We start from the raw sequence: 14,949 nt of genomic DNA, 5'->3' as shown, positions 1-14,949 counted from the left end.
TGGCTCAGGGGGCTGACTGGGCTTAGGCATTGAGAACCAGGACCAGGGGCCTTTCCAGAATCTCTGTGGAGCCTACTGCTTGGAGTACAGAGGTGGCCAAAGGACCCGGGGGACCTGAGGGATGCATAGCTGTCACAGTCATACACAGTCACACATAAGCAGACACACTATATATATAAGATTCACACACATATATATGCTCATACATGAAACACGCACACTCCCACATACTCATATGCACTCAGATGTATGCACACACTTGTGCACACACACATGCCTATGCACCCAAACAGCAACACAGTCACACAGACGGACATTTACAAACACATACAGATGCCCCACACACAAAGTCAGAGGTCCCTCTGCTCACCTATGGGTCCTCTCATCTTTGCAGATGCCCCCCACCCACAGGCCCCTCTGCCCCTGAGCAGGCAGCCATCTGCAACCCTTGAGCTGGGAGGGACAGTGTCCAGAGGTGGGGAGAGGGCAAGATGAAGCAGGTCCAGTTGACACCCAGGGCAAACCCAGGCCTGCCACCTCCTGCCCCAACTGTCCCTGGTGTGGGGTCCACTAAGCAGCCAGACCCCCACTCTTCATGTACAACCTCACACCACTGCAGCACACCCACAGGGAGAAGCCAGAGCGGGGCTGAACCCATTTCACAGATGGGGAGGCTGTGTCACAGGGAGTCAGGGCAGAGTCCAGAGCAGGCATCAGGCCTCAAGGAACCTGGCCTAAGACCCTGGCCCTGAGCTTCCTTTGTGCTCCCCCACAAGGCCCCATCAGTCCCCAGGGGTGAGGATGACCAACCTCCTCAATAATATCCTACACTTACACCCCAAGCCTATCTGCCACCCCACCCCTTCCATACCTCCTTCGTTCCAACACCCCACAGTACAAACTGGGGGCGCCTTGTGAAACTCAGTGGCCTCTAAGGCCAAGGCAGAGTGAAGCGCTAGAGGAGACCTGAGAGGCTTTCAATGGAAGCAGCAGATGCAGCACAGCGCGGGGGCAGGGAAGGTACTCCAGGCTTCTGGGAGAGACTGCATAATGAGGGGTCTCCTGGCGAGGCTCTGACAGCACCTCTGATCCCCTCTCCTGGCCAAACACCCTCTGTGCTAGGGTGAGGGGTGCGCCCCACAAGGAAATCCTCTCTCTTTGAGGGTAGATTTCACCTGCATCCCCTAACAGCACCCCAGACACAAAGCCCTCTCCATCCCGTCCCTACCCCTCCCAGGCTCCCTGCTGGGAAGAAGAACAGGGCCTTGCCAAGTGCAGGTACCTACTACGAGGCCCTTAAAGTCAGGCCTGAGTTCAAATCAAGCCCCGCTGTGGAGCCAAGTGACAAGGAAAAACCGCTTTAACTACAGTTCCTTCATCAGTAAGAAAGAAAAAAAAAGGGAGTCAGATCTGCTTCATTTGCCAGGATCCAAGAAGGAAGTGTTCTCTGATGTATCCCAAACACCAGAACAGTGCCTGGCATGCGGTAGGTGCTCACAGCTAACGTCCTAATGGATGGTGTGTGCAAAGGCTCCCGGCACATAGTAATTACTCATTAAATGATAATTAAAAACATTTTGTCTCACAAAGCTGTGCAGGAACCAGGGAAGGGAAAAATCAGAGCCTAAGGCCCTGGATGGGCCACCCCCACCCCCCACTCTGCTGGCACATCCGCCCCCAGACTCCCTCTCCTGCTGGTGCCTGGCCTCACACAAGGTGGCCCTTGCCAGCTTTCTGTCATCTCCCTGGATCCTGCTTATCTGCTCCTGGCAGCCTAGGGAACCAGAGCCAACTCAACCATGTGTGCCCAGCCTGGCAGCAGCAGGAGCTAAGGAAGCCAGAGCCCAGGTGGGGAGAGAAGACGAAGCTGGCTCTGCCTCTGGCTCCCTGGGTGACCTTAGACAGTTCTGCTACCCCCTCTGGGGCTCAGCAGCCCTATACCTCAATTAAGGTGCTTGGGTCACCGTGTCCCGGGACTGCCTGATAAAGAAGTAAAGGTGGGGTCAGGAGCCCTCGACCCCCTCCAGCCAGAGCTGCTCCTCAGCCTACATGCACTGCATGGACTGGGCTCCCAGGACAGTGTTTTGTTTTGCTTTATTTTGAAGACAGGTTCTGTTGCTTTAAAAAGATTCAAAACCCCTGGACTAGGTGTCCTTAAACTACCCGGCAGCTCTCTCATTCTGGGGCTCTGAGCCTGCACAATTCTAAACACTGGGATTCCTAGAATCCTAAATCCTAGATTTCTGAAACTCTGAAATTCTAAGTACTGGATTCCAAGGCATCCTAGGATTCAGGCTGCCTTCAGCATAACGCAGTAAGAAACACCCCACATGAAGATGAGGCTGCACCTTTGACACCTTGGGGTCCTGGGGGGAGAAGGGTGTCACTTTCAGCCATGGCCCAGGAGGACTCCCCAGTGATCCGCAGGAGCAGGGTCCAGGGCAAAGCGGAGACCAAGGGTTAGGGAGCGTGGGAGAGCCATGGCTCGGGGCCCTTGGTTAGAAGTGGGGTGAGCAGCACACTCTGGTCAGCACGCTCCTGCACAATCACATGTTCAGGGCAGACAAACGGGCTGGAAATGTGCAGGGGACTGAGGGTTCAAAGTCAGGTCACCTCCACACCTCCCTCCTGGAACAGCCCGCACCGACACAGAAGAGCAGGGCCCACGGCCAGCACAGCTCCTTGGCACGGAACCAGGCACCAAGTGCCTTCGCTGGACAATAAGTAGCACCCGGCAGCCAGACCTGCACTCCATCGTGCTGCTCCAGGGCAGCTTCATTCAGAGTCTCTGGCCTCCTACTGCCCAACCTGGGTCCCTCCACAGGCCCCATGCCCAGCCTGGAGGCCCTCCACATAACCCACCAGGCTGCTGCTCTACCAGTCCCCAACTACACTTGGTACCCACTGGGCCTTCGAGGCCTAGACACCACCGATGGGCCAGGGCACAGGCCTCACTCACCCCTTTCGGATGATGACAATGATGGCCCCCAGGAGGAGGATGAGGACCGCAAGGCCCCCTGCACAGATGCCCAGGATGAGCCCCATCTCCTCCGATCTCTGGGACACCTCCAGGGGCCGCTTGCTTTCCTTGCAGGCAGCTGGGGAGAACAAAGCAGAAGAAAGGATCAGAGGAGGAGGATGGGTCATCCAGCCCTAGCTGCACCCGAGGAACAGACCAGGCAGCACAGACACCCGCCAGGCCCATGCTCCCCAGCACTGTCCTGCCTTTTGATCGGATCCATCCTCCACGGCCCTTCTGCCTTCTGCATTCCAGTTCAGTCTTCACCTCCCTCCATCAGGAGTAGCCCCTGTGCTCTCTCCTTCCACCCTCTTCCCTCCAAAGCTCTGCGTCATTCATCAGAAAGTGTTTGTTGGGGGTTGGGGCGCAGCTCAGTGTCAGAGCACTTGCCTAGCATGTGTGAAGCCCTATCAATCTCCTGTACCCCCTCCCAATAAAGTTTCCACACATGGGGATGGAGGACACCTGGGGCCTTCAGACCCACCCTCTTACCTTCCTCTGAGGTGACAGAGGGGAAATTTTATGACTCAGCCATCACAGAATGGTAACCGAACACACCCCGTGTCTAGAAGAGAGATAATCCCTACACCACAGGCTGCACGCTGTTCCTAACTCTCTCCTCTCACAGATACCGAACCCAGAACTAGCACCTCAGAACTCTCACCTGCTACAGCCAACAGAATGGGTCCGCCTCCACAGGCCTGTCCCGGGCCCTACCAGGACCCCATCCGGCCTGCGGGGCAGGGGATCTTGAGGTGGGGAGGCAGGGCACAAGGGAGCCGAGAAAGCAAGGCTGTGTGACCCAGGCCTGAGCACTGCCCGCACACACTCCCACAGCCCTGGCTCCTCAGGACCTGCTCCTCAGCCCTGTGCAGGCGAGAAGGGATCCAGCGAGACTCACCTTTCCTGGCGATTCGGATACAATTCAACCGGGTTTCCTGGAAGCACAGTTGAGAGGCTCAGCGCCAGGGAAGGCCCACCACGCCCTCCCCAGAGTTTCCTGGGCCTGCTCAGGGTTTGCGTGGTACGAACTGGAACAAAGGACAGTCCACCCAGCAGGAAGGCTCAGGAGTGGGGATGTGGGATACAGAGGGGAGCAGCCTGCTATAGGGCAGATCTTAAGAAAAGGGGATGAGATGCAGGCAACAGAGAAACAGCCTGGGAAAGGGGGCAGGACCTCAGAAATGAGGGTGGGTCTAAATCCAAAGGTCTGGTAAGAAGCCAGGGTAGAAACAATCTGCAGGGGGAGGAAGCTGAGGAAGGCAGTGGGGCCTCATGGGAAGACAGGGTCTGGGTAGGAGATGCGGCCTAGGCCTCAGATGTGAAACAGGAACCTGAGATGGGCTCCTCTGGGAAGAACGTCCTGAAACAGAAGGCAGGGCCTCGGGCAGGAACAGTGACTAGGCTGAGGACCTGGATAGAAAGGAGTATGGGCAAGAAGCTTCCAGAAGGGGATACGGGTCTGTGGGAAGGAGCCTGGGACTGGGAGGGACGCTTTCAAGGGAAGAAAGAGAGGCTGTAGGAAGGGGAAGGGTGGGGTATCAAGCCTCTCATCCACCATCCCGACCTCCCTCACCTCTACCCTGGCCGGTCCCTCACCCCTTTCAGGTGGCTTGCTGCCTGGAAGTAGATGAGGTAGGACTTCCTGGGCTCAAGTGGTGGGTTCCAGAAGCCGCGATATGTCTGGTTGTCACCCACTGTGAAGGGCATGGCCTCCAGCAGGCTGCTGGCCGCCAGTTCGGCCCCAAAGTAGTGCACTAGGCCACGAGCCAGCGCCGCCTCGAAGGTCAGAGGCACTGGGAAGCAGTCCTGGCCACCTGGCTCCCGACGCAGCCTCCGCGGCCGCTCCTCCTCCACAATTACCTGGTACACACTGGACAGGGAGGGGACAACGCAAGGAATCACAGCAGGCTCACAGACCATGAGAGTTGTCTGGTAGCAGAGGGCAGGGGCTTTGGGGTCAGGCTCACAAGGGGACTAATCTTAACTCTGCCCCTTACTACCTGGGCAAGTCATTTAACTTCCCTGGGCCTCGGTTTCCTCCTCTGTAAAATGGGAGTGACTGAGACATAAAGACAAAAGAATAGGCAAGTGTGGCAAGCAGCTAGTATATGTCAGTGCTACGCCTATTATTAACCAAGGCTGAGAGAATTCCGGCCCTGCTCAATGAAGCATGCCTCAGTGCACCTCCAGGGTTGACACAGACCTGAGCAGTGAAAGCTACCAATGGCTCCTCTCTGGGCCTCATGGCTGGGTCAGATTCATTCATTCATTCAGCAAGTGTTTATTGAGGGCTAGGGTGCAGCTTAGTGTTAGAGCACTTGCCTAGCATGTGTGAAGGCCTAGGTTCAAGCCCCGGTACCCACTCCCAAGAAAGTATTTGCTGAACTCAGATGAAAGTCTCTGTGCTGGGCACTGGGGAATCTCAGCTTCCTGAAACTGTCCACCAGTGGGAGAGATGGACACTAAGCAAACAAGGTCCTACCTGATACAAGTCTAGTACCCTCCCACCCAAGGCAGCCTCTCTGTCTGCAAAGCGGAACCCTCTGTCTCCGAGCCTAGCCCACCTGTTCTGAGTTGTGTTTCCTGCTCCTGAAGTCTGTGATTCTGTTTATTTTGTCACTTTACTGACAGGGCTTTTGCTGTGAGTACCTCCAAATCCTCAGCGGAACAAAGCTGAGAGTAAATATGTGAATGCTGACAAATTTAAATATTTCCCACAACAGCCTCTGCCACATCTCACGGTGAGACACCCCATACTGACAGCTTTTGCTCTGGAAAGGAGAAATGCCATTTCCCTGCTCTCCAGCTGTTATTTTTGAGCTTCCAAGTTATGGGAGTCAGGAATGTTGGTCACCAGCCCACTGCCTCTCACTAGCCTGTGACAAGCACCAGCCCAAGCCCCTCTCGGCCTCCACTTCCCCCCTGAGGTCAGGCCTCTCCCAGCCTCAACTCTCACAAAGAATCACAATTAACATTAGCCATGAGCAAAGCTCATCTTAATCTAGAATAATCCTCATTGTGCCGAAAAGGAAACAGAAGCTCAGAGAGGTGCAGGGCCAGGTCCTGGGTCACAGAGCCATCGTGCTTCACCCCTGGCACCATGTCCTACCTCCCTGCCCCCACCCAGCCCTGCCCTCACGTCTGACCAGTCCAGCTCATCGGATCCCTCAAAAGGATAGGAAAGGAGGAGCACTTCCCACCTCCACCCTGATCCAGCTCCATCAGGAGCCCGAGGCTCCAACAAAACACAAAAGGCCCTGACTTTTTCCTGGGTCCCCCTGGAGGATCTGAGAATCAGTTAGGACACAGCTTGCAGTGGCAAACATGGGGGAAGATACAGCAAGTGAGGAGGAGAGGATGAAGTAGGGGGTGAGGATGTCAGGGTCTGCCCAGGGCACGTGAGCAACCCCACTCTTACTAATAGTCACCACTCTCTCCCCACAGATCACCTTAGCAGAGGAAAGCAGTAGACCAGAGTGTCAGGGAGGCTGTGTGACTTCCAGAAAAGGGACAGGTTTGCAAATACACCTGCAGTGCAAATCCCAGCCCTATCCTTTATAGCTGTGCAGCCTTGGAACCAAGTTCTTACACTCTGAGCCAGTTTCCTGTTGTGTGAAATGAAGTAGTAACGTACATTGCATGGGGTAACGCATGGAGAATAGGACTTCATGTACCTAGTGTCCCAGGCACAGTGTCTGGCTGACAGTAAGGACATACACACAGTTGTACAAATATCACCACACTCTCATACACATGCACTCATCTCTCCCACACACACACACCTTCCACACATGCTCACACCTCCATGCCACACATGGCGCACACACATCTTTATCACAAAGACAACCCCAGGCTGCTCGCCTCCCTCACACACACTCCACCTCCACTCCAGCACCTTCTATCAGCAGGGGCAGCCTAATGACATCAGCAGCTTCCTCCCAGGAGGAAGCAGAGAAGCCAAGCTCTCAGCCACCCAGAGGGAGGCCTCATCTGACAGCTGCCCTAACCTTCTAGAAAGCTCATCCCTGTGTCCCCAAGGACAGAGCTGGAACTATAAAGCCTCCAGAGTTTCACTTCTCCAAGGTGCCTAAGGTAAGGGCCTCTGGAGAGGCCAGGACAGCCCCTTCTCCAGGACAGACACAGTCCCTACCAGAGGGGCATGATACATTTCCACAGAGGGGAGGACTTCAGGCTTTCCACCTGCCTAGGATCACAGAATGTCCTCCTCCACCTGAGTCCCGAGTGGGAGACTAAAGCAGAACAAGGGAGCCGGCCCGGTGGGGGTGCCAGGCCAGAAGAGGGGCCTCTCCCCGGTGGTTCTGGCCTCCCACCCCCGACGCAGGGTTCCCCACCTGATGGGTGCACCGCGGCCCTGTGCAGGCCTCAGCAGCACGGTGATGGTGTTCTCAGACTCGCCCAGGGGCGACGGCATGTCGGCATAATCAAAGCTGGGAGCTGGGGAAGGGAACAGGGACAAAAGCATGGAGCCTGGCCACTGGACCGGGAAGGTCACTGTTGACCGCTGCCCTCAGATCTCTTCCTGTGAAATCTTAGCCTCTTATTCCTTCTGACCTGAGCTTTCTCAACCTTGAGCACCAACCCTTGACTTTAACCCTCTGATTCTACCAACCACAGTTTCCTGACCCCTCTGATTTAACCTCCCCTGGCCTCTGACTTCAACCCCTAAATGGCACCCTTATCTCAGCAGGGATCCTCTGAAACCACCCTCAGGATGCCCCGCCCCTCTCCCCATGGAACCCCGGGACTCTGAGTCACCTCACAAACAGGCCAGACTGGGCTCCACGAGGCTCACCTGAGATGTTGGTGGTGATCTCAGTGAGTGCCGCCTGGCCAAAGCCTTTGCCCGTGCGAGCCCGCACAGAGAACAGGTAGGTGGTGCCTGGGTGCAGGTTGGAGAAGACGTGGTAGGTCTCGTTGCGGAGCTTGGAGATGGTACGCCTCGGGCCCGGCACATTCACCGCCGGGTCTGACGATTCGATGCTCTGGTAGCTGATCTGCGGGCAAAGGAGGTCAGTAGGAGCAAGAAGGTGGGCACAGGGGTGGGGACAGGATCACAGCAGGGGCCTCCCACCCATCATTCTCCAGGGGAGCTAGGGAGGCAGCTGGGCAAAGGGACGGGCTCTGCAGGACTGTGGGTGCCCCTTGGACCAGGCTTCAGGGAATCCTCACCTCTCCCCCCTGGTCTCAGAGCCCTCTCCCCAGAATGCACAGCACACAGACCCTAGCCACAGTTGAAAGAAACATCTGTCCACCTCCGCCCTCCTGTCCCTCCCTCTCCACACCATCACAGCAAGGGAAAGACGCTCATCTTCCCCCTCCCACCCGGAGCCCCCATTCACCTCATACTGGGTGATGAGGCCATTAGGTTCCTGGGGCTCCTCCCACTTGAGGAAGATCATGTCCTCCAGTGGTGTGAAGGTCAAGGACTCAGCTGCAATCCCACCAGGCACTGTAAAAGGAAGGGGCGGGGGAGCAGGGAAAGCAGGCTTTGGTTCCAAATACCAGCCTTGCCTCTTCCTAACTGGTTCACTTGGACTACCCAATCCCTGGGAACTTCGGTTTCCTCACCTAGGAAGTGAGAGATGATGTATCCCTCCACAACGGGAAATAAATAATGTGACATGCATAAAGCCCCAAGCAGCAGCAGTTCCCTATGGTCCATTTATTACCGAGTACTCCGAAAGGACAGGTGCCATTTTCACTGCTGTGCAGGTCATGTTCAACCAAAAGGGAGGTTTTAAGGCTCCTAATTTGGTACCAGTTGGGTATTTTTTCAGCAAACATATACACTTAACCAGAGAAATGAAAACAGCAATTGCAATAGGTTATTGGGATTATGGGTGGAGATGTTTTCTTATGTAAAAATGTCTAATTACATAAACAGCATGTTGGATGCAGAAAACCTAAGTGAGCATAAAGAAAATTAACAGCACCTATAATTGCATCATCCAAACATAAATACTGTCAAAATTTTAGCATAAACACTTTTAGGCATTGTTTGGTTTTTTGCTTTAACGTATACTCTAAGAGCTCGCATAGAAATCTCATCTAGGAAGAAAACAGTCTCCAGCTGGGAAAACACCTTGATAAACCATTGCAGGGAAGCTGAAGTCCTCAGGCAGAGAGAGCAGAAGCCAAAACAGCAATCGATGAAAGCTAAGCTGCTGTGTTAAGCAGTTCACAAGGCCACTAACCACCCATTCAAATGGTAAAATGAAAAAGACAATTCCCAGTGTCGGTAAGGACACAAAGCAACCACCATTTTCACACATGACTAGTAGAGTGCAAATTGGTACAACCACTTTGGAAAGTGTCTGGCTAGATCCACTAATGATAAATACCCTAAAACCTGGCTGTTCTGCACTTAGGCATAAACCCATCAAAAATGGGTGTTTCTACCAAAAAAAAAAGAATGTACAAGGATTTTATTTGCAGCATTGTTCAAAATAGTCAAACGCTGGAAACAACCCAAATACCCAACAATAGTAAACAGGATAAATAAATGTGGTCTATTCATTCTCACGGTGAAATATGCAGCAGTGAGAAGGAATTCACTAGGACTTCATACACCATGTACCCAGTCTCTCAAGCATAAAGAGGAAAGAAGGAATCCAGGCATCAAATGAATATTCATTCGCATATGATTCTGTTTATGTAAGGTCCAGAAATTAATCTGTGGTGAATGGGCAGGATAAGGGTTAACCTTGGGAGGTGGTGGAGGTAGGGAGCAGGAGGGAGCACAAGGGCGCTCCTGGGATGCTGTAATGTTTCCCCTGGTCTGCGCATGGGTTTTGAAGTGTCCAGTCTGAATCCATTGCTCTGGCCCCTAAAGATAGGGGTCAATGCTGTGCAGAAGAGAAAACTACATGTGTGGGCAGCAAGACAAACCACAAACCAAGGAGCTTGGGGGGACGTGGAGATGGTCAGGAATCTGGGGGAAAGTTTTGGACGTGGCCTGGCATTATGTGTGGCTTTTAAAGACAACTCTGGGGAGTGGCGGTGTCACTCAGTGGTAGAGTATGCACTTAGCACGTGCGAGTTCACACATCCGATATCAAAAAAAATTAACCACAATGATGCCACTGAAGCCAGATGGCCATGTTTGAAACCCAGCTCTGCTGCCCATCAACCAAGTATGAGTGTCTGACCTCATCTGTAAAATGGGGAAAGATATAATAGTCTACCACGTAGGGTTGTCATGGTGATTGTACACATAAATATAGGAAAAGCATTCAGAATAGTGTCTGCCACGTAGTAAATTCACAGTAAGTACTACTCTGACACACGTAGAATGCTGTACCCAGCAATGATAGAATGCAGTGTTTTCAAGTATACATGGAACATTTACCACAATTTAACCACCTGCTGGGCCACAAAGCAAGAAGCAAATCTCAAAGGACTAAATTTGGAGTGCATACTCTGACCACCGTGGGGTTAAGCTACAAATCAATAACAAAAAGATAATTAGAGATTCTAATTGCTTAAAAATTGAGCAACATAATTCTAAACAATTCTTGAGTCAAAGGAATTGTAACAGAAACTTTAAAATATTAGAGCTGGGGATACAGCTCAGCGGCACAAGCGCCTGCCTGCCAAGCGCAAGGCCCTAAATTCGATCCCTGGTACCCAAAAAAAAGAAACTATAAAATATTTAAATGGAAAGGTAATGAAGAGAGGCTATATCAAAACTTAACGTGTGGTGGGGAGGGGTCTATAATCCTGGTTAGTACATCTGAGGCCTGGACCCCCAATACCACAAAACAACTTAGAAAATGAAGCTAAAGCAGACCTTAAATTTATAGCTTTAAATGCATGTATTAGAGATGAAGCTTTCAAATCAATGATATAAAAAGGTCCTACCTCAAAATGCTAAAAGAATAGCAAATCAAATCCAAAGAAAATAATAAAGGAAATAAAGAATAGAAAGTAAATGTACAATAAAAAAAATCAACTAAGCTCAAAGTTGGCTCTTTGGAAAAATTTATAAAATTAAAACCTCTAGCAACCACAAGTAAGAAAAAGAGAGAGAAAATATAAATTAACAAAATCAGGAAAACCAAGCACCTGTAAGCCCAGCACTCGGGAGACTGAGGCAGAAGAGTTTCCATGAGTTCAAAGCCAGATTAGCCTACAGAGTCAATTTAAGGCCAGCCTGAACTATACAGCAAGATTCTGTCTCAAAAAACAAAACAGCTGCCAGGTGTGGTAGTACACACCTGTAATCTCAGCAGTCAGGAGGCTGAGGCAGGGGCATTGCTGTGAGTTCAAGGCCAGCCTGAACTGCACAGTGAAACTCTGTCTCAAAAAGACAAAAACAAAAAACCCCCAAAACTAAAAGTATATGAAGAATAAGAAGAAAGTAGATTACATTATGGATCCTATAGACATTAAATAAATATGAGAATATATTAATTTTTGTCAAGACCTCTGACAATTTAGAGGAAATGAACAAATTCCTTGAAAAACACTGTACACTAAAACTGATACAATAGAAAATCTGAATGTTCCAGTATCTATTTTACAAATTAAAACGATGATTAAAAAACATTGCCACAAGAACTGGGGATTTAACTTGATGGTAGAGCACCTGCCTAGCAAGCATGAGGCCCTGGGGTTGGTCCTCAGCATGGAAAATTTTAAAATAATAATAATAATAATAATGCCACAAAGAACACTCCAGGACCAAATAGCTTCACTGCTGAATTCTTCCAGACATTTAAGGAAGAAATGTTATCAATCTAGCCTAAAATCTTCCATGAGAATAAATATAAGCTGTCATTATTAATACAGTTTATTTAATCCTTAACCAAAAAACTCCCCAGACAGAGTTTAGTCTGGGACCAGGGGTGTGTGCGGGGCGCGCGGGCCCTGCGGTGGCCCCGGCACCCTTACCGTCCTCATCGGTCTGGAAGGTGACCTCCTTGCCCTCCTTGCGACCCTCGGGGTTGGTGAGCACCAGGCGCACGTGCACGTTGCGGTAGGGCAGCAGGTTCCGGATGGTGTAGCGGCTGGCGCCACGCTCCATCTTCACACACTCCCGGATGGTCTGGTTGTGGCTGCTGCCGGGGGTGTAGTGATAGCAGAGGGACACGGTGTAGGTGTGGCAACGCGTCACGTTGTAGCCCAGGGGCTCCCACTGCAGAGTCAGCTGGCGAGCCTGGATCTCAGCAAAAGCTAGGCCTTTGGGGGCTCTCATAGGCTCTGGGGAGCCCAAGAAGCAGAACGAAGGCAGAGGAAACGGGAAGAGAGAAAGAGGGACAGGGAGAGAAGGAATCAGTCAGCTGCCGGAAACCAGCCCTCCTTTGCACCCACAGTTCAAGGGACCTGGGACTGAAGTGGAGATAACAGTAAGTGCTTTGGAGTCAGCCAGGCCTCATCTGACTCCCACTGTGCCGACCGCAGCTGGCAGCCCCTGCCTGAATGGCATCACCTCTCTGAGGCCATTCAGGACAGGCTGCGCCCCACAGGATCTCTGTGATGTTTAAGGTAATACATGCAACGCATGTGTGAGAACAGCTAACACAGTAAGCCCTCAAAACGTTAGCTGTAATACTTATTCTTTTTTCTTTTTTTTTTCTTTTTTTTTTTTTTTTTTGCAGTACTGGGGATCGAACTCAGGACTTTGTGCTTGCCAGGCAGGCACTTGTGCCACTGAGCTATATCCCCAGCCCTAATATTTATTCTTTAAACAGCACAGTTTGCCTCGAGTGGTGGTGTACGCCTGTAATCCCAGCACTCGGGAGGCTGAGGCAGGAGGAATGCTGCAGCTTCAAGGACAGCCTGGGTTCCATAGTGAGTTCAAGGCCAGCCTGTACTACATGGTGAGACCCTGCCCCTCCCCCCAAAATTTTTTTTAAATAAACAGTACAGTTTATCACCTAATTTAAGAGCACCCTGGACTACATTGGGCCGGTCTGAGTCAACCTTTTGCTGTACTTCTCCTCACTTATTGTGAAATAACTTGAGTAATACAGTTGATACAATAATATACAGAAACCAGAACTGTAGGGGAATAACAGCCAAGCAGTAGTTAAATAACTCAGAGAATGACCGGGAAACAGAAACAGAAATGCAGGCCATTATGTCCTATGTGAGGATCTAAAGATAAAATCCAAATTTAGTAGTAAGTTCCCTGGCTACCAAAGCAAAAAGAGAAATATCTGTTATATAGTGATAATGATGGCAGTTAACATTTGGGGATCTTTGGGTGCAAAATGCCACTTTCTCAAGGCTTTAAAATGCTTTTCTGCGGGACATGGTGGTACACACCTGTAACACCAGCACTTGGGATGCTGAGATAGGAGGATCACCATGAGGCCAGCCTGGCTACATAGCAAGACCCTGTCTCACACACAAAAAAGTTTCATTGTATTTAATCTTTGCAATAATCCAATCAGACAGGTGCTGTTATCTGCCCTGTTGTATAGACGTGAGAAGAGTCACATAGCTAATAAGAGGTGAAGCTGGGATCCAAATGTGAACAGGCTGGCTCAGAATCCATCCTTTTACCTACCACCGCCCTGCCTCCCCATGAGGAAGTCAAACAGTCATACCCATACCTCAACAGAGAGCCAGCTACTCCTGCTGGTTGTGAGACCAGGAAATTATCATCATTTTATAAATAAAGAAACTGAAGCTTTCACAGTGACACCAGGGGCAGCCCAAGGCCCAGCCCCCAGCCCTGCATCCACGTTGACCTCGGTGTGATCGTAACTCACGCTCCAGGCCTCTATTTCCACATCTGTACAATGAAGCCAAGACTGCATCGAATGATCCTTTCCGTCCTGTGCCGGCTCTGTAACGTGAAGCTTTGTGCTCCTGAGCTTAAGAACCTGCAAAGTGTCCCTGGCTCAGGAACTTCAAGATCCCTTCGCGAACAAATGAGAAGATACAGCCGCTTAAGCAGCTCCAGATGAAGCATGACACTAAGATCATCTTTTTTTCTGGTTAATGTGCTCAGAATGAGCTGTACAAGGAAAATGCAAAGGGAAATGTCAGCCAGGGTGCTCCGGACTTGGGAGCATGTGGGTGACAGTTGTAGCAGATATAAATCTGTTTCCACCCAGGAGCTTCCCTTTCTCCCCAGGGCCCAGAGAAGAGGCGCTTTCAGTCACATTATCAGACCATTAGAGATTTCAGCTCCCACTAGGAGCAAGGTCTAGCTCTAGATGGCGCCCTTCTCCCCACAAGCAAGGCACCAAATCCCATCCCACATGGACACTAAAGCCTGGCTCCTACAGCTCACTGCAAGGCAAGGGCCACTGGCCACAAGCCCACTCGCCACACTTGGGTTTCCTCTCCCATTCCTGGCTTACATGCCTTGTGGAGAGTTGGCACACGTACATAACACGTTAATTCTTTTTAATCTCCTTCATATCCCCTTCCTTCCTGCCATCTCTTGGTTCCTTCCCTTTTGCAAAAGATCTATCTCCTTATTTCTTACTATCTATCTTTTATTTTGCTCTTTATTTATATTTTAGGTTCCTCATATAAGATAAACCATGTGATGTTTAAGCTTGTATGTCTAATTTATTTCACTTAACATTATGGTCTCAATGGGCATCCATTTTCCTACAAATGACTCCTTTATCCTTCTTGATGGCACAGTAGTACTCCATTGTGTATAAAGATCCCATTTTATCTATCCACTCATCTGCTGATGGACATACAGCCTGCTTCCAACATTTAGCTATTATGAATTGTGCTGCTATAAACATGGATGTTCATGTTATCACTGTAATATGATGACTTTAACTCTTTCAGAAAAATACCTTGAAAGGGAATAGCTAGGTTGAACAGAATTTGTTTTTAGGGGCTGGGGATTTAGCTCAGCGGCAAAAAGCGCCTGCCTGGCAAGCACAAGGTCGTGAGTTCGGTTCCCGGTACCGGAGAAAAGCCAAAAAAAA

At 50.8% G+C, this 14,949-nt stretch overlaps 1 protein-coding gene across 6 annotated transcripts in view; it reads right to left on the bottom strand.

The window, feature by feature from the left end:
* Ptpru (protein tyrosine phosphatase, receptor type, U) overlaps positions 1-14,949 on the bottom strand; it is a 72,997-nt gene that overhangs the window by 28,980 nt on the left and 29,068 nt on the right. For all 6 annotated transcript variants that reach the window (XM_005394989.2, XM_005394992.2, XM_013519598.1 and 3 more), the window contains exons 8-14: positions 11,936-12,244; positions 8,383-8,492; positions 7,836-8,037; positions 7,375-7,477; positions 4,619-4,892; positions 3,921-3,957; positions 2,960-3,098 (exon numbers count right to left, since the gene is read on the bottom strand). In XM_005394989.2, the coding sequence (XP_005395046.1) occupies positions 2,960-3,098; positions 3,921-3,957; positions 4,619-4,892; positions 7,375-7,477; positions 7,836-8,037; positions 8,383-8,492; positions 11,936-12,244 (1,174 nt within the window). The remainder of the gene's footprint in view (positions 1-2,959; positions 3,099-3,920; positions 3,958-4,618; positions 4,893-7,374; positions 7,478-7,835; positions 8,038-8,382; positions 8,493-11,935; positions 12,245-14,949) is intronic.

The sequence above is a fragment of the Chinchilla lanigera genome, unplaced genomic scaffold (assembly GCF_000276665.1).
Source record: "Chinchilla lanigera isolate Chin_1 unplaced genomic scaffold, ChiLan1.0 scaffold00051, whole genome shotgun sequence".
In the NCBI taxonomy this organism is placed as follows: Eukaryota; Metazoa; Chordata; class Mammalia; order Rodentia; family Chinchillidae; genus Chinchilla; species Chinchilla lanigera.
Note: the sequence above shows the minus strand (reverse complement) of the source record. Positions and strands in the feature narration are given on the sequence as shown.